Raw genomic sequence first — 19,413 nt, forward strand, 5'->3', positions numbered from 1 at the left:
TATGATGGTCTGGAGACAGGCCCTGGCTTCGAGGGTGGGGAGTGTCATTCCCTGCATGCCTTGATCTAATCCTGTCCAAACATCTGTTTTTATGCTTGATGGGCTAGGAGTGAGGGGTATTGGTCGTGCTGGATCTTGGGCAGGGGTATGGAATGGCAGCAGAGATCCCAGAGATGTTCAACATGAAAACAGCAAGGTGGGCACAGCTGAGGGGCAGCACAGAGGGATACTCGCAGTGTGTCAGGTTGGGAGGGTGCCCATAGAGCTGTTACATGGGCTTCCTGCTGGTGTTCCCAGGGGCTTGGTATCCCCAGAGACCCCACAGGATGTGCATGGGAAGTGGGTCCTGCCTAGCCTCAGCAGGCTGAACAAGCCTGGCTCCCTGAGCCTCTTCTCACAGGACACGTTCCTCTGGCCAGCTTGACATCCTTTTACTGGACCTTTCCTGTTTCCCCATGCACTTTCCGAAGTGGGAGGGCCCAAACTGGTATGCTGCTCTTCTGTACATTGCCTGACATCACCACTGTCCCCCAACTATGGAGATGGCAGGGAGCTGGCATGGCAGCACATGCCTTACACTGGCTTCCTCTCCTTCCCCAGGTGACTGCTGGCTGCTGGCTGCCATTGGCTCCCTCACGCTCAACGAGGAGCTCCTGCACCGCGTGGTGCCCCACGGGCAGAGCTTCCAGGAGGATTATGCCGGCATCTTCCACTTCCAGGTAGGCTGGCAGCTCCCAGCTCTCTGCAGTGGTGATCTGGGAGCAGGTTGGGCTATCTTACAGGCTGTGATCTGAGCACATCCCTCTGGGGTAGGATTATCCAGGGAGCATGGTACTACTCAGAGTACCTCTGGCCCACTCACTCCCACTTTCCTCCCCAGATCTGGCAGTTTGGCGAGTGGGTGGACGTGGTGGTTGATGACCAGCTGCCYACCAAGGATGGGGAGCTCCTGTTCGTGCATTCAGCAGAGTGCACTGAGTTCTGGAGTGCTCTGCTGGAGAAGGCCTATGCAAAGTGAGTCCTGCAGCAGTAGGCATGAGGATGGATGGGTGGCTGGCTGGTGGGAGGCGACAAAAGTATGTGTGTGTCTGTGTGTGTGTGTGTGTGTGCGCACGCGCGCGCGTGTGTGCTGGGGGGTATCTTCTCTCGCTGACCCTGGTTCTACAGGGTGCCTAGGAAGCAGCAGTGTGGGGTGTCCCTGTTACCTTGCATATACCTCTCATAACCTCTGGTGCTCAGGCTGAACGGCTGCTACGAGTCACTCTCCGGGGGCAGCACCACTGAGGGCTTTGAAGACTTCACCGGTGGTGTGGCAGAGATGTACGACCTCAAACGGCCGCCACGCAACATGGGCCACATCATCCGCAAGGCACTTGAGAGGGGGTCCCTGCTGGGCTGCTCCATCGATGTAAGTGGTGCACTCCTCCTCAAAGAGGAGCACTCTCCTCCAGTGATGGTCAAGGCGAGACCTCACATCTGTCCTCTGGGGTCCCCAAAACCTGTGCTGGCAGTCCCTTAGCTGGGCTACCAGGCAGGAGTTACTTCTTCCCCATCTTATTGGGACATCCTTTTCAGAGCAAGCACAACAACCCAGTGGGAACAACACRTGGGGGCTACAGTTTAGCTGCTGGAAATGGTCTCATTTTGATATAGTTGGAAATGTTCAGTAGTCTGGATTTGAGAAGGGTGAGGAYTGGCCTACCACTCTGGCAATGTCTTGTGTCAACGTCTGCAGATTAGCTACTCTTGGGTTTTCTGTCCACTTCCTTTCCATCCAGGTGCATAGCCCCTGCAATCCAGCCACATTTAGCAGCTTGCCAGGATCTAAGGTCTGCTGCCAGTAATATATGCCTGGCTGGTGTCTGCATGTTTTCTAGAAGAGGCTGTTGCTCACAACTATCTCTGTGCACTACCACGATCCATTGGGTAACGTGTTCTAGGATTTGTAGCTTACATGGAMAATGTTTCTGTGTTGCTGATGACAGCACTGTGTTTCAGAAGTACAAAACCCTTTTCATGTTTTTCTGAAGTCTGAGACATTCCCTGATGGCTCTCTGGGTCCTCCAGCAGGGAGGTTGTCTTGAAATTGTCCTCATCCAGCAGCCTTTGAACAGAAGGAGCTGGTACCTACTCTTTCGCAGGGGTGATTCTCTGGAAAAAGCTCCTGCTGGGAAAGGGTTGGGGTAGGATGACATGAATTTAATATCATTCACTTAAGTTTTACACATTCTCCTCAGATCACAAGTGCCTTTGATATGGAAGCTGTGACCTTCAAGAAGCTGGTTAAAGGCCATGCCTATTCTGTCACAGCCTTCAGAGATGTGAGTTGGCTGCATGAGGCTATGATGGAAACAAAATGGTGTGGCCAGCAGCGTGGGTTTAATGTCTTTGGTCTGACCTCTGCCAGGTGAACTACCGAGGTCAGCAGGAACAGCTCATCCGCGTCAGGAATCCCTGGGGTCAGGTGGAGTGGACTGGAGCGTGGAGCGATGGGTGAGCTTACAGTGTGGTACTTCAGTCCTGCTGCTGGCAGGCCAGCTGACATTGTGCACAAAACAAGCAGGCACCTCTTGCGTGACACTGCCAACAGGTAGTTAGTTCCTAGCGTGCGGTGCCCTTCGCATTAGAGAGGGGGTCCACTGAGGACCAGCTGTGAAGTGCCTAGCGCTAGGAATGTCTCAGTTCATCTTGACGTCCTTGTTTAATTGTCTTCCTCCTGCTATACCAGTTCCTCTGAGTGGGACAACATTGACCCCAGCGACAGAGAAGAGCTGCAATTGAAGATGGAGGATGGAGAGTTCTGGTGAGTGTTGGAGAGAAGTGCTCCTGTTTTTCAGCATCAACCTCAGAAAAAAGCAGAGGACCAGGGAGAGATTCTGCAGTCCAGCTTCTCCTGAAACATATGACCTGTCCTTATTAGCTGTGTTTCCATTACTGGAGAGCCCATTAACTTTTTTCTTATCTGATCTAGTTAATAATTTCCTTTCCCTCAAGGAAATTCAGCACAACTAAATGCGAATTAATACCTAGGAAGAACAAACATCCCTTATTCCACAAACCCAGCAGAGGGCTCTAAATGAGCTATTACTGCTCAAGGTAAAAAATCTTAATCTCACTTAATTCTCCAAAAATGTTGCCTCCATGTTTTGTGGTGGTCATAAGGGGAAGCTGAACTCTGAGAAAGGGGCTGAAAGTGCAGAGCAAATAGGAAGAAGTTGCTTAGTACTTCTCAAGCCACAAGAGCAAAGGGGTCCCCAGTGGAGATACTGAGCAGCCAACCTAGGCAAATCCTGCTGCAGGATTTTGTTTTCATTTTTGTTGCGGTTTTTCTTTTTTATGTTTTTTTTTGGGGGGGGGATCGAAAATCAAAGAGTAACTGTGTTCAGAAAGAGTGGTCTGGCATGAGGGATTGTCTTCTCCCACTGTGTGCAGTGGCTGTATGCCCAGCCTTAATGGAAGGAGATAGGCAGGGAGCTTGCATCTGTGCAGGGACTGTTGTCCCTGCTCTGCCCTCTTCCCTTTCAAATTAACTCATCCCTTTCCTTTCTGAGGAGGAGAACCAGGGGACCAGCCCCTGGAGATGAAGGGGCTGAGCAGAGGCTGTTCCTGAAAGGGCACCTGAGTGCCCTGAGAAAGGGGCCTGGGGTAGTTCCCCTCTCCTTTGTTCACCTAATGAAAGCACCAGTTGCTGGGTTCAGAGCTTCTCCCTTCCTCCCCAGCTGTGCTCTGGCTTCAGCCCCTGCTCTGCCTCCTGTAGGATGTCTTTCCGGGACTTCATGAGAGAGTTCTCCAGGCTGGAGATCTGTAACCTAACTCCTGACGCCCTCACCAAGGACGAGTTGAGCAAGTGGCACACACAGGTGTTTGAGGGCACATGGCGCCGTGGGAGCACAGCTGGGGGTTGCAGGAATCACCCAGGTACCTCTCCCTTCCACGTGAGCAGCCACACAGCTTGGCCGTGAATGAAGCAGATGTGTTGCCTATGTGTCTTTACTTTCTTTCCAGCCACGTTCTGGATCAACCCCCAGTTTAAGATCAAGCTGCTGGAAGAGGATGATGACCCTGGGGACGATGAGGTAGCCTGCAGCTTCCTGGTGGCCCTAATGCAGAAGCATCGGCGGAGGGAGCGGAGGGTGGGCGGCGACATGCACACCATCGGCTTTGCTGTCTACGAGGTAATCTCACCCACCCTGTTGCTTCCTTGGAACCGGCTCAGCCCTGTGTGGGGCTGGCACTGTGATTCTCAAGGACACCTTTCCATTCCACTTTGGCCAGGCTATGGGTTGTGTCCTCCCCTGCCTCCACGAAATCCTCGTTCCCCCTCCTGCCTCCCCCCGCCCCGTGCTCCTTGCTGCTGTAAGAGAGAGTGCACAGGAATGGGAAGTTCTGATTTCCCTCTTCTCTCCTCTCTGCAGGTCCCTGAAGAGGTATGTCCTGAGCCACTGGACTTCACTGCCTCTTGGAGAGAAGCACAAAAGCATGCAGGAAGGGGTTAATGCGTGTGTGCGCACACACACACACACGCATGTGCACACAAATGTGTGCACACCCTGTGGCATGGGCGTTTCAGTTGCCCCGATAATGGCTGGGTGCTAAAGGATGCAGTGCACCCTTGTGCTGGGGTGGGAGAGAGTCACAGGGCAGGACCATGAGGGGCTCTCTGTGGAGCAGCTGCTGGGCCGGGGGGTAGCAGGGTCACGGCTCCGTACCAGCTCAATGTGCTGTGTGGGTGAGGCTGGCCCACAGTGTGTGGGTGCTGCTGGGCCACCACCTTGCTTCATGGCATGGGGCCAGGTTGGGTTGACCCATTACAGCAGGAGCTGCTGAGTTGACTGGCTGGGGCAAGGCATGTTTTCCCCCATTGGGCAGTTTTTGGTCACCCTGCTCCCTGCAGATCCCCCTCTTGTGGCCTCTAACTAGGCCATTGTCCATGGGTGCATTTGCTCCCCCAGGCTCAGGGATGCCAAAATGTGCACATGAAGAAAGACTTCTTCCTGCGAAACCAGTCACGGGCACGATCTGAGACCTTCATCAACCTGCGGGAGGTGAGCAACCAGATCCGGCTGCCTCCTGGAGAGTACATCGTTGTGCCCTCCACCTTTGAGCCACACAAGGAGGCCGACTTCGTCTTGCGGGTCTTCACCGAGAAACAGTCAGACACGGCGTGAGTCTCTTCCTCTAAACCTCCTGCTTCATCTCTGCCCCCAGCCTGGCCAGGGGAACATCGCAGCACAGGCCAGCCTGCCTGGGCAAGGAGGACCCCTTGTGGGAGTTGTGGGAGACTCCTCCTCTGCAGGCAGCCTGCTGGCCAGGGACCCACTGCCCTCTCATCACTGTTTTCCCCCTTTGTGTCCCCAGGGAGCTGGACGAGGAGATCTCAGCAGATCTGGGAGATGAGGTAAGACCTACTACTCKCGTTCAATTAGTGCTGAGGCTCTGGGGCTTGGAGGAAGGGGAAGCTGTGGGCAGGAGCTGATGTGTGGATTTGGGCTATTGCTGTGGCTGGAGGTGTCAAGGTAATGGGGACATGGGAGGGAACAAAGATGAGAAGAGCTTCTCTTCCAGCATGGGTTTGCTGAGCCTCAGGGAAAGGGCAGTGCCTGTTTTTGTTGACTGACCTCTTCTTCTGGCTTGTGTCACCTCAGGAGGAAATTTCTGAAGATGACATAGAGGATGGCTTCAAGAGCATGTTCCAGCAGCTGGCAGGGGAGGTGAGTATGGCTGCACCAAGCTTTGGGAAGCCTGGGGAAGGGATAGGGCTTCTGGCTGTTAGTGCTGCACAGACTGGAGGGGCTTCCCTGAGGCAGGGCTCCTGGAGGCTCTTGGGCATCCTCGGGTCTTCTGGTGCCACCTACTTCTTCCCAGGCAGCAAGCTCCTATCCACCCTAAACTTACTCAGTCCCAGTGTTGCAGACAAATAGCAACAGCTTGGCTCTGCTCTCCCCAGGGGTGGCATACCTAGAGAAAAGGGAAAGGAAGTCCAGCCATGGCCTGAACCATTCTAGGTGTGCAGGAAACTTCACAGCACACTGGTGTTTTGTGAATAAGGTGGAGGTGTTCRGGCAGCAATGGAGAAAGGGCCACAAGTGGGATGGAGAGCAGCCCTCCAGTCCCACTGGGAGAAGGAGAAGGGGGAGGAGAGTGCAGGCAAGGGTATTGATAACTCTGTTCTTGCTGCAGGACATGGAAATCAGTGTCTTTGAGCTCAGGACTATCCTGAACAGAGTCATCGCTAGGCGTAAGTGCTGCTCTTTCTYCCAGTGGCCCTGACCTTTTTGACAGGTCATGTTTTGATGTGTGTAATCTCTCTCCTCCTTCCCTCCTCAGACAAAGATTTGAAGACAGATGGATTCAGCCTGGATTCTTGCCGCAATATGGTCAATTTGATGGATGTATCCTCTCAGCACTGTGGGCAAGGGCCAGCTTCCCTAGCACTCAGTCTTGTGGCAAGGGAAGCTTCTCCACAGGAGCTGTGGTGGGATCTGAGCTGGCCCTTCAAGTGGGGCAAGGAAGGGGTCCTTGCAACTGCGTTATACAGGCTTTAGGGATGTCTGCTACATGTATCTGTGGAGTTAGCCTGTAGGTCTTTGGACCATCTGGGCTACAATAGCTGGTTTCCTGAAAAGGGCTGTGAGTTCTCCTGGCTCTGGCCTGCTCCCTCTCTGCTGCCAGAACCCCAGCGTGGCTGTGCTCATGCTTTCAACCTTCTGCCCTGGACCTGATGCTTCACCCCTCCATGGGCTCACAAATACCAGGTAGAGGTCCTGCTTCACCCAAGGATGATAAGCTATGACACCATGTAGGCTTTGAGGCATTACTGCAAGGGAAAAAAGGGTGTCCTCTTGCCAAAACCATTGTGACAGGTGATTTAAAAATGAGGAGTATAAAGCAATTGAAGCAGCAGTCTATGTTCCTGCTTGCATAAGGACATGCAATTAGGGTTTGGAGCTATCCCTCTACCCCAGCCTCCTCCTCTAGTCTGGCACTGCAACATCCTTCTAGCTGTGTGCCAGCCTACTGTTGCTCTGACAACATTGCAGCAAAGTGCTGTGCAGAGCAGAAATGGAGCCCTTTCTGGGGAGTGGCACAGCAGTTGTTCTAAGCATTGCACTTTCCCTGATGGGTTGTGGGCTCCGATCTTGCTTATGGTGCAGGAAGGAGAGAGGAAGTCAAAAAGGAACTGGCCAGATTTAATGTGGTCTGGCTGAAAGGCCCTTTCTCATCCAAGATGGTTGGGATCTGATTGCTTTGCCTCAGGATATCCTTTATTCCACCCCTTTTGCTGGCTTCTTTTCTTTTTTTTTCCTTTTTTTTTCTTGACCTGCTGCTCCCCAGAAAGATGGTAGCGCCCGCCTTGGGCTGGTGGAGTTCCAGATCCTGTGGAACAAGATCCGGAGCTGGCTGGTAAGGAGAGTTGGGGCACAATGCATGGCACAGAGGGAAACAGTGCAAGGGAATGACCAGAGTGGAGAAAGGGAGAGAGCCTCCCCTTTACATCCTCTGTGGTTTTTCTGCAGACTATCTTCCGTCAGCACGACCTGGATAAATCAGGCACCATGAGCTCATATGAAATGCGCATGGCTCTAGAGTCAGCAGGTAGGTGTAGAGAAGGATGAGGCTGGGATGGGGGTGAAAGAATGGGGTTCCTGCTGTGGAACACTTATGGGGCCCCCATCCAGTGCTGGGGAGAAGTGCAAGACTGGCCTTTGTTGCATTCTTTCAGTCAATCTGTTGTGGTGGGGGGATGGTGGCCACATCTGATCTGGGTTCTCTCCAACCCAGCCACACTGAATGCTGGCAAGCTTTGGGCCAGGGATCCAAGCAAGGTGGTCCCAACTTCTGTCCCCTACCGAGCTGTAGGGTCTGATCCAGAGCTTAACTGTTCATCTAGCAGTGGTCTGTAGCTCTGTGGAGAGCATCCCTTCTTCCTAAGTCTAGGCTCAGCATCTTCTCTTGGGTCGCGGCTTTGGGAGTCACATTCTCTTCTGACTTCCCTGAGTGCTGACTGCTCTCTGCCTTGCAGGTTTTAAGTTGAACAACAAGCTGCATCAGGTGGTGGTGGCTCGYTATGCAGACTCCAGCATGGGTGTGGACTTCGACAACTTTGTCAGCTGCCTGGTCAAGCTGGAGGCCATGTTCAGTGAGTGCCAGTTTCGTGACAGGGAGGGCAGGGGGAGAAGGGCACATTGCTCAGCTTACTCTTGTGGCCTGCAGGATTCTTCCGCAGCATGGACCCCGAGGGCACCGGCACTGCTGTGATGAACATCTCTGAGGTGAGAGCTCAGCCCAGCAACCCTGGCCAGTGGGTCCAGAGGGTGTGGGGACTTTGGGCTGAGGCAGAAAGCCCTCTGCCGCCTTGGGTAAGGTGAGAAAAGAGCCCATGAAAGATCAAGAGAGATGGGAAAGGGGATTGCTTCAACCTCCCTTTCTCTGAGGGCTACTGAGATGTTGAAAGTCCAACAGCCCCTGCTCATACTGTCTCCCTCTCTTTTGCAGTGGTTGCTGCTGACGATGTGCGGCTAAGAGCCACAACAGGTCCACTGCAGCTAGGACACCCCCATGGGCCAGGCCCACTCCAAGTGCCTCCCTTGGATCTATGGACACAGGATACTCTCCCTCCTCTTGCTCCATCCCATGCTGACCCACCAGTCCTGCCTTGCCTCCCAGCAAGACTCTCCCCAGAATTTCCTGTGGACTATTTTGCAGGGTTCAGAGCAGGCAGGGGCTGCCCTTCTCTTCTTCTGGGCTGGTTCTCCCTCCTCTCTCCCCACCCCAGAACAGGAAGAGGGCAGGCACCATGAGAGTGCCTGTGCATCACTGTACCTGGCTTTATGGCAACCACTGTGGAGGCGAGTGAAGGAGCAGGCTCAAGTGTGGCCACAGAGCAGGGAGCTGTGGGKGAAAGGGTGGTGAGAGGGAACAACCAGTGTTGCTCCGGCATTGGCCCATTGCTCCCAGCACACAGGTAACATGTGCCAGGAGCATCAGCATGTATTACACTGCTCCAGTGGAGGCAGCTGGGTCCTGAGGCATCCTAGTGGGAGGAGAGTGTGTGTCATGGTGAGGAGGAAGGCCCATACTTCCACAAACAACCAAAGCATGGAGTCCTGTGTGGGTCAGGACACCAGCATTTGGTTCCTCCTCCCACAGACTTCTTTTGTGTGGCCTTGAACCCATGCCTTCCACCTCCATAGCCCCCCCTCAGCCCTGCAGTAGGACTAAGCCCATAACTTAAGCGCTGAATGTTTGAGGGCTCCCTCACCATATGATCATATATGACAGTGGGTGTCTCCTCCATATGGACATAGGAGTGCCACAATCATCATGCCACTGCCTTCCCACAGCAACAGGTTCATGTCTCCTCCCACTGAGGCCAAGGCTGGAACTACAGTGGGCACTTGGCCCTGCCCCTCTTCCTGGCCCTTTTCCTGTTCACAGCCCTTGGCAGGGCCAGGGCAGGAGTATGGTGCCACCAGGAAGCTGCCTCCCACAAAGCAGAGAGGAGCTCTGCTCAGTGGGAAGGAGTGGGAGTGGCTTAGGAGGGATTTATCCTGCTCACAGATGTTTTCATCCTTCTTTACATTGCCATCACACACAGTCGCGCTCCCCTCCTCTCTTGGGCTCCTCTACCCAGCACAGATGGGCTCCTATGCAAAGTGATTTGCACTTCTCCACACTCCTCCACTCTCTTCTCTTTTTTCCTGTGGTAACGGGGTGGCTGTAGCTTGGCAGGGGGCAAAGGACAGGCCTTTGCCTTATAGATGTAGGCAAGACACTTCCGTTTCCCCTATGCCCTTGTCGTTGCTGGAGAATGTGCCCGCAGCAATAACCACTCTGTCTAGATGGCAAAGCTGCTTCCTCACCATGCTCACTGTGTACTCCAAATAAACAGAGATCTGTTAGAAACATGTCCCTGGCATTGTCTAGAAGGATGGGGGCAGTGCATCCTCGCTCTTCATGGGGCAGTGGCCTTCCTGGGCTAGGCTGGGCTTTGCAAGGGGGAGGTAGAGCAGAGGACAACACTGCAGGAAGGGCAGGAATAAGCTCCAATTTCAGGCTGAGCATGATGCAATTCCACACAAGCCTAGGCAGGAGTAGAGCTGCCAACTATGGCTGGAGTAAAGGGCAGTAGATGGCTGCTAGGCCTGGGCTATGGTGAGGATGAGAGGTGGGATATGCTGCTTCTCTTGCATGAAAGTGGAGGAGCAACACCAGCCACTGTTCCTACAGCAGGGGTAGAGGGGTCCACCAGGGCTTTATGAACCTCAGTTCTATCTTCCTTCACATGTGGGTCTTGGTGCTGACATGCAGGAGCAGCACAATGTAATGGAGGTTTTGGGAGCAGTGGTCCTCAAGAAGAAGCCACGTTATTCATTGCCAAGATAATACAAAACATGACCAGATAGCGGGATGCATGGCCCTTACTGAGGAGAGGCCTCAGCAGCTTTCTCCCACATGTTGCTTTTCATGCTCAGCACAAGTTGCCATGTGCCCAAGTCTAAGTGGTTGGATGTAGGCAACCAAGGTGCCGTGAGGGTGGCTGCACAGACACACAAACAACCTCCCTAAAGCGGTCAAGTACTAGTAAAAAAATCCCTTTTTTGCAAACTTTGACCTTACAAGTTTCGAGCAAGGGGCACGTGGCAGCCAGGGCATAGCCCAACACAGGGCACAGGGCAGGGGGAATCTCCTTCACGGCTCAAGGACCAGGTTTTGGGGGTGCAGCTAATAACAGCTAAATGCCTCAGCCATGTCCGTGTCCTGGCGAGGGGAGCCGGGTGCTGCTGTGGCTGCGTGCGCTGTCGGCCCCACAAACCTCTGAGGAGTGATGCAGAGCGGTGCGGTGCCCGCTGTGGGTGCCCGGAGCTGGGGTCACCGGGAGAGGGCAGCACTGCCCCGCGGGCCTTGGCGCGGGCAGGCCTGGGCAGCGAGACCCTCAGTTGTGCGGGGGAGGGGGGAAGCCGCCCTGGGGACACGGCTGTTGACTACCTCCAGGCGATTTTCAGCGGAGGAAAAGCCAGCACTTGGCACCCAGCTGTGCGCGGGAGTAGGCGCACGTTTCTGCCAGGCAGGAATGGGGTGGGACGGGGGAAGTTTCAGYCCAGCCTCTGCCAAACGGACATTTGTGCAGCAGCTAGCTCTCTTAAGATAGGAGAGCCCTGGGACTGGCCAGAATTTGCAAAAGGCTGCTCCTGAACAYGGACAACATATGGTTACTTTGCAAGCAGCTGGAGCAGTTTAAATTGTCACTATCCTCAGTGCTTTCCCAGTGCCGTCTGAGCAGCACGCAGCTGCTCTACTGTGAAGGCAGCTACTGAGGCTGGGTTTGGACTGGARGACTTTGTGCTGAGGCAGATTAGCATTGCCCATATTTCATTGCTATCTCTGAGCTTTGGGGTCAGTGCTGAGGTGCCCTGCCTCTTACCATGGACCCAGGCTTCCTTGGGCTGGTGGCAGAGCTGAGCTTCTCTTAAAAGCCAGGCTAAGTGCTTTGGGAAAGGTTGGGAAGGGAAAGGCGAGCTGCTTGGAGAGGATGGAGTTAAGCATGGAGTGGGTGGGAGCGGAGAGCAGCCTGAACCCTGGAAAGGAGACCACACAAGGCATTTGACCCAGGATAGGGACTGTGGGAGGCCAGAATTTCCCACTCCTTCCTTTGAGGCCATGCGTTTTTACCAGCAAATTACAGCTGGATGTGAAAAGCTTCCAGAAAACCAGCACAGGGGAAGGCAGTGGAGCGGAGGCTGGTCAGAATGTTAACTGCATTGCTCAAAGCCGGATTCACTCCTTAGTTGGGCCAAAAATGTTTGGCTCCTGACAGTCACTGTTACCCAAGAAGGAAGTTATGGCTCAGACAGCCCTGAGGGTTAGTGTGCGGAAAAGGATTGCCCTTACCTTTCTTGCTTCCCCTGGCACCTTTATAGCCCTCACCTTTGTGTCAGCCCAGAACTCTTGGACCACTCTCCTGGCGGTGGAACAGCACCAGCTCTGAGGAGATCTGACTTAGTTTGGAGGATGGAGAGAACCAAGGGAACAGCTCTGCTCTCTGCACTAATGGGCACCTCCAGGATGCACCTCTAGCAAGATGAAGCATCCCTGTCAGCAGCTTCCCCTCTCCTTGGTAAGTTCCCCCAGGGCCAGACCGYGGCAGGCTACTTGCTCGTGGCTCACGGCTACCCATAAGCAGCCGAGCTGCCTGGCACGGGGYGGAGATGCTCTGGGCTTGCCCACCCCAGCTCCCTGCTCGGCAGTGCGGTGTGTGGTCCCCAACTTGCCGGAGCGGGGGGAGGGAGCCCCACGAGCCAGGCCCCAGGAGGCAGGCACAACTAGCTGTCATCACCACCCAGCTGCAGGGTCACGCCACATGCACACAGCCCCTGGTTGTGGGGCACCCTGCCGCCCCAGCTCTGGGAGGACAGGTGTCCCGGCATAGTCTTACCAAAACACCCTCCTCATGGGCACCAGCTGGCAGATTCCTTCCCCCGCCAGCCCCTGTGGCTTTGAGCCCAGTATTTGCAGGAGGTCGGCAGACAGAGGGTCCTCAGCTGCCAACTAATGCCACAAAGAGTTGTCGGGCTCTTATTTCCAAGGGGGGGGGTCAACCAGGAGGCCCAGCGGGGTGCTTAGACACTGCTGTAAGAAGAGGAGAAAGACAAACTCGGGGGAGCCAGGGGTGGCCAAAACTGCTGTTGGTTTAGGGTTTTCTTGCACCACTGGTCTTTCTTTGAGGCTGGTGGGTATTAGGCAGCAAGAGCCACTGTGAGCTTTGCTTCTGAGCTGGCTGGAGGTTGTGAACCAGTGCAGAGTAGCCAGCACAGGTTTATGCCGTTCATGACAGGGGCCTGATGCTCACATCCCAGTGCCTGCTTGCACACAGGAACTGCATGTTTTCCACGTGTGCGTGACAAGTCTCCCCAGTGCATCAGGCCGGAGCACGTGTGAGGCGGGGAGGCAGCGCTTGCCCGCAGGCCGTGCTGCAGCCCCACACAGCTGTGCACCCGTGCTGGTGCTGCTCCCCAGTGCCATGGGATGCTCGTCCCATGCCCCTGCACCTCGCTGGCCCCCTGMCCTGACCTGCCTCCCGCAGGCCAGCAGCCGCCTGAGCACTCCCACTGCCCTGACTGCTCCATGGGTCTCTCCCCATCTCCCTCCAGCTGCTCATGTCCCTCCTGCCCCCCACATGCCTGCCTGCTGGCAGGGGGGTGGTGGGGACCTGCTGCGCCTGCCCACCTGTCCCCACCAGCTGCCCCAGCAGCCAGCTCTGGCCCCGGCTCCCCCTCAGATGTGTTTCACTCAGCCCACGGCTGCAGGAATGTCGGGCCCGTGGACACAAGGGGGTCTTTGTGCGAGAGGAGGCTGTTRGGGTGTGGGGGAACACATCCAGGCCCAACATGCCAAGCAGGGGCTGAGCTGAGAGGAGCCACAGGCCCCAGGCACATGCAAGGGCAGCAACTGCTGCAGCCACTGTGYTTCAGAGCGTGCCCGCACACGTTAGCCAGCCCCAGGCTCCCTGCCACAGCGACTGAGGGTCTCCCCGCAGCCGTCGTGCAGCTACTGTCCTCAGTGGACATATGAAGCCCTTCCCAGCTTTGTCCGTTGTCTGCCAGCGCACAGCGCTCTCCTTCTGAAGGTGAGGCAATGGTGATGGAGAGGGGCTGCAGCAGGYRGTAACAWAGCTATGTCCTTYCCRAAGGCCAGCTCATCCAGCAGCCCTGGTCCTCTGGTTGTGCCCTGTCCAGTGGGGCAGGCCAGGACCCTCGCCCCTGTGGGCATCTCTGAGATGGTCATGCTGGCTGGATCCAGCCTGGGCTCTGCCCACCAAAGGCAGCTCCTTCCACCGGGGTTGGTCCCTGCCTCTCCTGCCCTGAGAGCTGATGGCACGGGTAGCATCACCAGCAGCCACCCGCAGAGAGAAGAGCAGTTATAAATTCAGATGTGCAGAGCTGGCACCTTCTTGGCAAGACTCGGAGCAGTGGCCTGCTTGCCAAGGGACCTAGCCATGCAGCAAGGCGGACGGAGGGCCTGGGGCGCACGCTCCCACGGGAGGTGGGCTGGGGACCCGCAGAGCTGGCGGGGTAGCGGCAAGGAGGGTGCRCACCGAGGGAAGGGTCTGCTCCGCTGCAGGCCTGCATGTTAGAGGCTGAGAGTACGGCACGGCAGCTGCCGCATTCGGCCTTTTCARCAGCTGCCGTCTCAGTGCCAGTGAAACAGGGAATGTGCATGGGCCGGGAGCTTTCCAAGCCTTTGACACAGAGCATTAAACAAACTATTTATAGTCCTCACATCCCTCCTCTAGCACGAATAGCTGGCATTCCTCCTGCGCGGGGCCTGTGCGCTCAGTTGCCACTGGTACTCCCCACCGCAGACACCCTCTCAGCTACCTCCTRCCAGCACAGCTGCCACCCTATGCGCCTGGCCAGTCCCCTCCCAACAGGGCTGGGAGCTCATCAGAGAAGAGACTCTCACTCTCCTTTTCCCCCTCCCCCTTCCTGCTATCCTGTTCCCACTGCTATGGCCAAGGCAGGGGGATAGTGCCCTGTGGCCAGGCTTTCTGCTGGCACCTTGTCCCCAGTTGGGGGGGGGAAGGGGTCACCCCAACAAATTTTACACACCTGATGCCCTAGAGTCACGCTCATCTTCTCAGCATCCTCCCTCCCTTATTCTGGGCTCTGCACCATGTGTAGACAGCTAAATCCTATAGAGACTAGGACACACAAGAGCTGCTTAAGTATCGGTAGGTGTTAATAATTTTTTCGTCACGAGCCAGCCTCTAAGGCAGAGTGAAAGTCTTGCCTGTCCATGGAGCAGAGATGCTGCCCTATGCCCAGGGACTGCTATAGCCCCATGAGCAGGCTGGGCGCTGGCAGGCTGCTACCACACTGTGCCCCAGCCCACTGCCTTCCTCACATCGGCCACCTTTGCCTCTCACAGTGTCACGGGCGAAGGCTAGCCCACCGCAGCGCCACCGTCCTCAGTGGACGTATGAAGCCCTTCCCAGCTTTGTCCGTTGTCTGCCAGCGCACAGCGCTCTCCTTCTGAAGGTGAGGCAATGGTGATGGAGAGGGGCTGCAGCAGGCRGTAACAWAGCTATGTCCTTYCCRAAGGCCAGCTCATCCAGCAGCCCTGGTCCTCTGGTTGTGCCCTGTCCAGYGGGGCAGGCTAGGACCCCTGCCCCTGTGGGCATCTCTGAGATGGTCATGCTGGCTGGATCCAGCCTGGGATCTGCACACATTGCATGTGGGCTGTGAGCTCACCCTTGCTCAGCAGGAAGAAGGGGCTGGACTTTGGGCAAGCCAAATCCCCAGGGCTTTGGGACTCTCCTGCGCGATTGGCAGGCTCTCGTCCTGCCTTGCTGCTGGCCCATCAGAAGGAGAGGGAACTGGGCCACGAGAGCCATCTCTGCCTGGACAAGGAGCCATTCTCTGCGGCAGTGTGGTGGGATGCGTCACTGCCCAGGCATCCGCGGCAGATGCTCTCCTGCGGCCGGGGGGAGGGGGGAGCATCTTGGGGAGAAGACAGCTCTGCACAGTCCTGCCGACGCCTTGAGGACGGCCCCTGCCCTTGTCATGCACAGACCAGCTGTGCTTCCTCCAGCCCTTCTCTCCCACTTACATCCTTACTCTTTCTGCAGGCTTTGCATGACTCCTTGTCTGCCTCAGTCTACTCAGGAATATCTTGTGCTGCTTCTTTCCTGATATCTGGCTACTAAATGACTGCCAGAGGTGTCCAAGAGGAGAGAAATAAGTGATGGAGGGGTGTACATGCATGGGGACATGGATCCCAGCCCTCACTGGCAATTAAATAGGGATACTTAGTTGTGCAGTGGGTATGCTACAGAAAATGGATACCTGAAAGAGGCCCTGATAAGTACCTGGTAAAAAGGAATGGGTTACCTGATGACGCATTTTTGAGCCCCTTGGTAAAGAGTGCACAGGGGCAGTCACCAGCATCTTATCCCATATCCTGAGTGCAAATGATTCTCTGCCAGAGCACTGCAACCACCTGCACTGAGAGTGGCTTTGCTCTGGCCCATGGAGACCTTAAGATGAAGAACCAGCAATAGCAAGGTAAGACTTGGAGAGGAACTTCTTCACATGTTAAGGAGAGGGAAGAAATAGTAGCCATGGATGCTTCAAAAAAACAGCAAGGAGCTCCTTTCCAGCACACAGGCCCTTTGATTATCAAATTGATAGTCCTAGTATCCAAYATTTCTCTTACTGATAAACCATCTGTGGTGCAGACTGACCTTTGGGCTGCAAAGTTGTTTTGCCTTGGGAAGGGGGAGATCAGCAAGCATGTTTTCAGCATGGCACAAGGAATAAGCTGGCTCCAGGGACTAAAACGTCAGGACCAAGAGGGGATGTGGCCTAGCATGAGAGCAGGCACATATGCTGATGGGATTCCAGTGCCCTAAATCTTGTGTTTGGGGTTGAAAAGGAGGTACTGGCAGGATTTCATTTTCTTCCCAGACTACATGTTCTTTCCAGCTCCGCACCTTAATCACTATAGGACCAAGATTAATTCCCTTCACCCTCTCCCCCCTGTGCTATGCTCTCGCCCAGATATGAAATGAAGCCAAAGAGCCTGACCTTCCAGATGGGGAAAGGGGCTTGGTAAATCTGTGGATCTTTGGCACAAAAATCTGTCTCTTTACAATGAGTCCCAATAGTTCGGCAAACAATCCCTGCCCCACTTTCAGCTGAGTGCTGGGATGATGCAAGCATCTGGCTGGTACTGTAGCATGAATAACTACTTCTGCTGTTACCTGCGCTTGTTCCCTAGAAAGGAACAAGTTCCTGCAGAAGGCACACACTGAAGCCTCTTTGTTTCCCAGGATTTTTCCATTCCCCACCCTTTGGGACTATCCTTGAGCTGTGTAACGTGTAGACACGATGCCCCTGGGAACACACTGGAACACCTCTGCATAGGGCCTGTGCCTCCTATTCTCCCATGGGATTGTGTGACACAGGATTTTCCCCATAGGCATTGTAGGATGGGATGTTCACCTCTGCTCAGGCAGAGCTTTGTCCTAAGATAAGGCTTTCCAGGGAATAAGATCTCTGTTCTCATCCTTCCTTATGATGCCTATTGCTGATTAGTGATACTAAACTTCTCATCCCCACAGACTCCAGCCCACGTAGGTGAAGAGACACTGCAAGAGCCCTCTGCATGATAAGGAAATATTCCTGCTGGGCTGTACTGGTGGCATTGAAAATCAAGGCACTGAGAGAGGAAGCAGCTTGCCCATTGTCATCCATGAGACCCTGGAGTCTCAGCACCAGGCCAAATGCTGTAACYACTGCCTCCCTGACAACAGGGGAAAAGCTCTCTCTGGGGAGAGTGGAAACCCTGACATAGCTGCAGCAAAGCCTTTGGCTCCTGTTTCCTTCCAAGGCTCTTCTGGCTGCCTCTAACACTGCAGGGGTCCCTGTGGGGGACACAGGCGGTGCACAGTGGGAGCATGCCTATAAGAGCTCTCCGACGCTTGCATACATGAAGGCCTGGAAGCTCCAGGAAGCCAGTCCYGAGGGACTCACATCACCCCTGATCATGCAGCTCCTGGGCTTGGAGCAGGGCCACTGGGGAGCTGTTTCCGGGCACGTGGTGTCTCTGTGCTGAGGCGCAGCCTGCCCTCTTTCCTCATGCGTCGCTGGCTCCCCAGGAGAGATCTACAGGGCTGGGAAAGGTCACCCTGCCTGAACTAATTGCAGTTGCCCTTGGATGGGACTCTCTGGGCAAGGAACAGCTTGCATCAGGCAGCTGGAAGATGGAGAGGAGAGCAGTGGCTTTCAGTCCCTTATGCCTATTCATTATCCCAAATTCTGCGTGACCCAGAGCCAAGAATAGGGCCTTGGCAGGCCTTTTGAAGGGAACAACAAGGGAAGGAAATGAAGCCAGACAGCCACCAGGAACAAAACAAAGGTTAGACACAGGAGGGAAGTGGAAGGGCACAGATATGAAACATGGACCTTCCTGCCTGCACCCTTACTCTGGCTAGCTTGCATTGGCCTGCAGGGCCCTGGCTGCTTGCCCCAAGCCAGCCCACCRTGCAGAGGGCAGCTGGAAGGCACAGGCCACACTGCTTAGCAGTCTGCCCTGCAGCCCCACGTGGAGCCAGATCACAGCTCTTCCTGTGGGTATTCCCTCCGGGTTCCCAATGCCCCATTGCCTCTTCTGTGCTTCTGTGTCTTGGGGTATCCCTTGCCCACTCTCTGCTTGGCAATTTGCTTTGTGTGTATTCCTGTCCCTTGTGGGAGCAGGGTGGAATTGCTGGGGCCAGAAGGGAATGACAAACAGGCATATTTTGGACCTAGCTGCCTGTTCAAGGGTTGTAATAAGGCATAGTGAAACAGGACCTTGCCCTGCCAGCCCACATTACTGTGGTGGGCAGATGTTGTTCCTCCCTMACCCCCCTTCCTGCCCAACACCGTCACCCTGACAGATGGGGTCGCGGGCTGTAGGGCAGTATCACTTACAGTAAGCGTGTGTCTGGTCTGGGCTGGAAGGAGGGGGCATTTAAATGGGCAGTTGGGAGATTTTTGTTGTCCCTCGCCGTGCAGACGTTCCTGTCATTGGGGCCGGAGGCAGGTCTGCGTTAGGGGAGCCAAGCAGTAAAGGCTCCTCTTGGAGAAAACAGAGCAGTGTCCCGCAGGAGGAAGGATCCCAAGGACGGTAAGAGACACTGGAGCTGCATCCACTTCCAGGAGGCTCAGGCTCCCACAACAGCGTGGSGCTGCCCCATGGGGCGCCGACCCTTGAGCACAGTGCGGGGGCTCGCACGGGTGCCCAGCTCCAGCGCTGTCCAGTTTGGGGTTGTGGGTTTGCATGGCCCGAGGCGGGGGGACTGCCGGGGCTCCCGGGGCATGGCCACCTGCGTCGCGGGGACTGCCAGGACAACAGCGGGGCCGTCGGGGGGGGGCAAGCCGCGTTTCCCCCTGGCGCTGAAGACTGCCGTGCCCGTCGGGGCCGGCCGCGGCCGTGCGGGCGACCCGCCGGGGAGCGCGGCTGACCGTGTGCCCGCAGGGCCGGCGGGCGCAGCATGCCCGCCCCGCTGCTCGCGGCCGTGCTGCTGCGCGCCCTGCTCGGCCGCCTGCTGCTCCTGGCCCGCCAGCGCCTGCTGCCGCCGCTGCGCCGCCTGGGCGGCCGCCTGCGCTCCCGGGAGAGCCGCCAGGCCCTGCTCACCTGCCTGCTCTGCATCCTCAACCTGCACAAGAAGGTGGACGACTGAGGCCGCCCGAAAGGGAAGGGCACGGCGGCTCCTCCCCGCCTCCGCCGGCCCGCCGCGGGAGGAGGGACGCGGGCAGAGGAGGGGACGAGCCCCGGCGGGGGCGGAGGGGGCCCGCCCGCCGGCAGAAGAGGCCGGACGGCCGCCCTCCGGCGCCGCGCTGTGCCTCCGGCCCCGGGCATGGGAGCCGG

General features: G+C 56.0%; 2 protein-coding genes across 2 annotated transcripts in view; both read left to right on the forward strand.

Annotated features, from left to right (window-relative positions):
• CAPN11 (calpain 11) overlaps positions 1 to 9,906 on the forward strand; it is a 14,345-nt gene extending 4,439 nt beyond the window's left edge. Inside the window, exons 4-22 of the mRNA XM_085320316.1 lie at positions 601 to 719; positions 881 to 1,014; positions 1,240 to 1,408; positions 2,238 to 2,321; positions 2,408 to 2,493; positions 2,729 to 2,803; positions 3,758 to 3,918; positions 4,006 to 4,175; positions 4,416 to 4,427; positions 4,953 to 5,164; positions 5,359 to 5,398; positions 5,646 to 5,711; positions 6,181 to 6,238; positions 6,328 to 6,392; positions 7,336 to 7,404; positions 7,518 to 7,596; positions 8,024 to 8,140; positions 8,215 to 8,273; positions 8,497 to 9,906. Coding sequence (XP_085176442.1) covers positions 601 to 719; positions 881 to 1,014; positions 1,240 to 1,408; positions 2,238 to 2,321; positions 2,408 to 2,493; positions 2,729 to 2,803; positions 3,758 to 3,918; positions 4,006 to 4,175; positions 4,416 to 4,427; positions 4,953 to 5,164; positions 5,359 to 5,398; positions 5,646 to 5,711; positions 6,181 to 6,238; positions 6,328 to 6,392; positions 7,336 to 7,404; positions 7,518 to 7,596; positions 8,024 to 8,140; positions 8,215 to 8,273; positions 8,497 to 8,523 — 1,802 coding nt within the window. The 3' untranslated portion in view covers positions 8,524 to 9,906. The remainder of the gene's footprint in view (positions 1 to 600; positions 720 to 880; positions 1,015 to 1,239; positions 1,409 to 2,237; positions 2,322 to 2,407; positions 2,494 to 2,728; positions 2,804 to 3,757; positions 3,919 to 4,005; positions 4,176 to 4,415; positions 4,428 to 4,952; positions 5,165 to 5,358; positions 5,399 to 5,645; positions 5,712 to 6,180; positions 6,239 to 6,327; positions 6,393 to 7,335; positions 7,405 to 7,517; positions 7,597 to 8,023; positions 8,141 to 8,214; positions 8,274 to 8,496) is intronic.
• A 9,119-nt stretch (positions 9,907 to 19,025) lies between these two features.
• On the forward strand, positions 19,026 to 19,313 carry MYMX (myomixer, myoblast fusion factor). The gene has a single exon (XM_085319907.1). It carries the CDS (start codon positions 19,037 to 19,039, stop codon positions 19,223 to 19,225), a length of 189 nt encoding a protein of 62 aa, XP_085176033.1. The 5' UTR covers positions 19,026 to 19,036; the 3' UTR covers positions 19,226 to 19,313.
• The last annotated feature ends 100 nt before the right edge of the window (positions 19,314 to 19,413 follow it).

This window comes from Rhea americana, unplaced genomic scaffold (assembly GCF_003343005.1).
Source record: "Rhea americana isolate MKP2758 unplaced genomic scaffold, rheAme1 scaffold_119, whole genome shotgun sequence".
NCBI lineage: Eukaryota > Metazoa > Chordata > Aves > Rheiformes > Rheidae > Rhea > Rhea americana.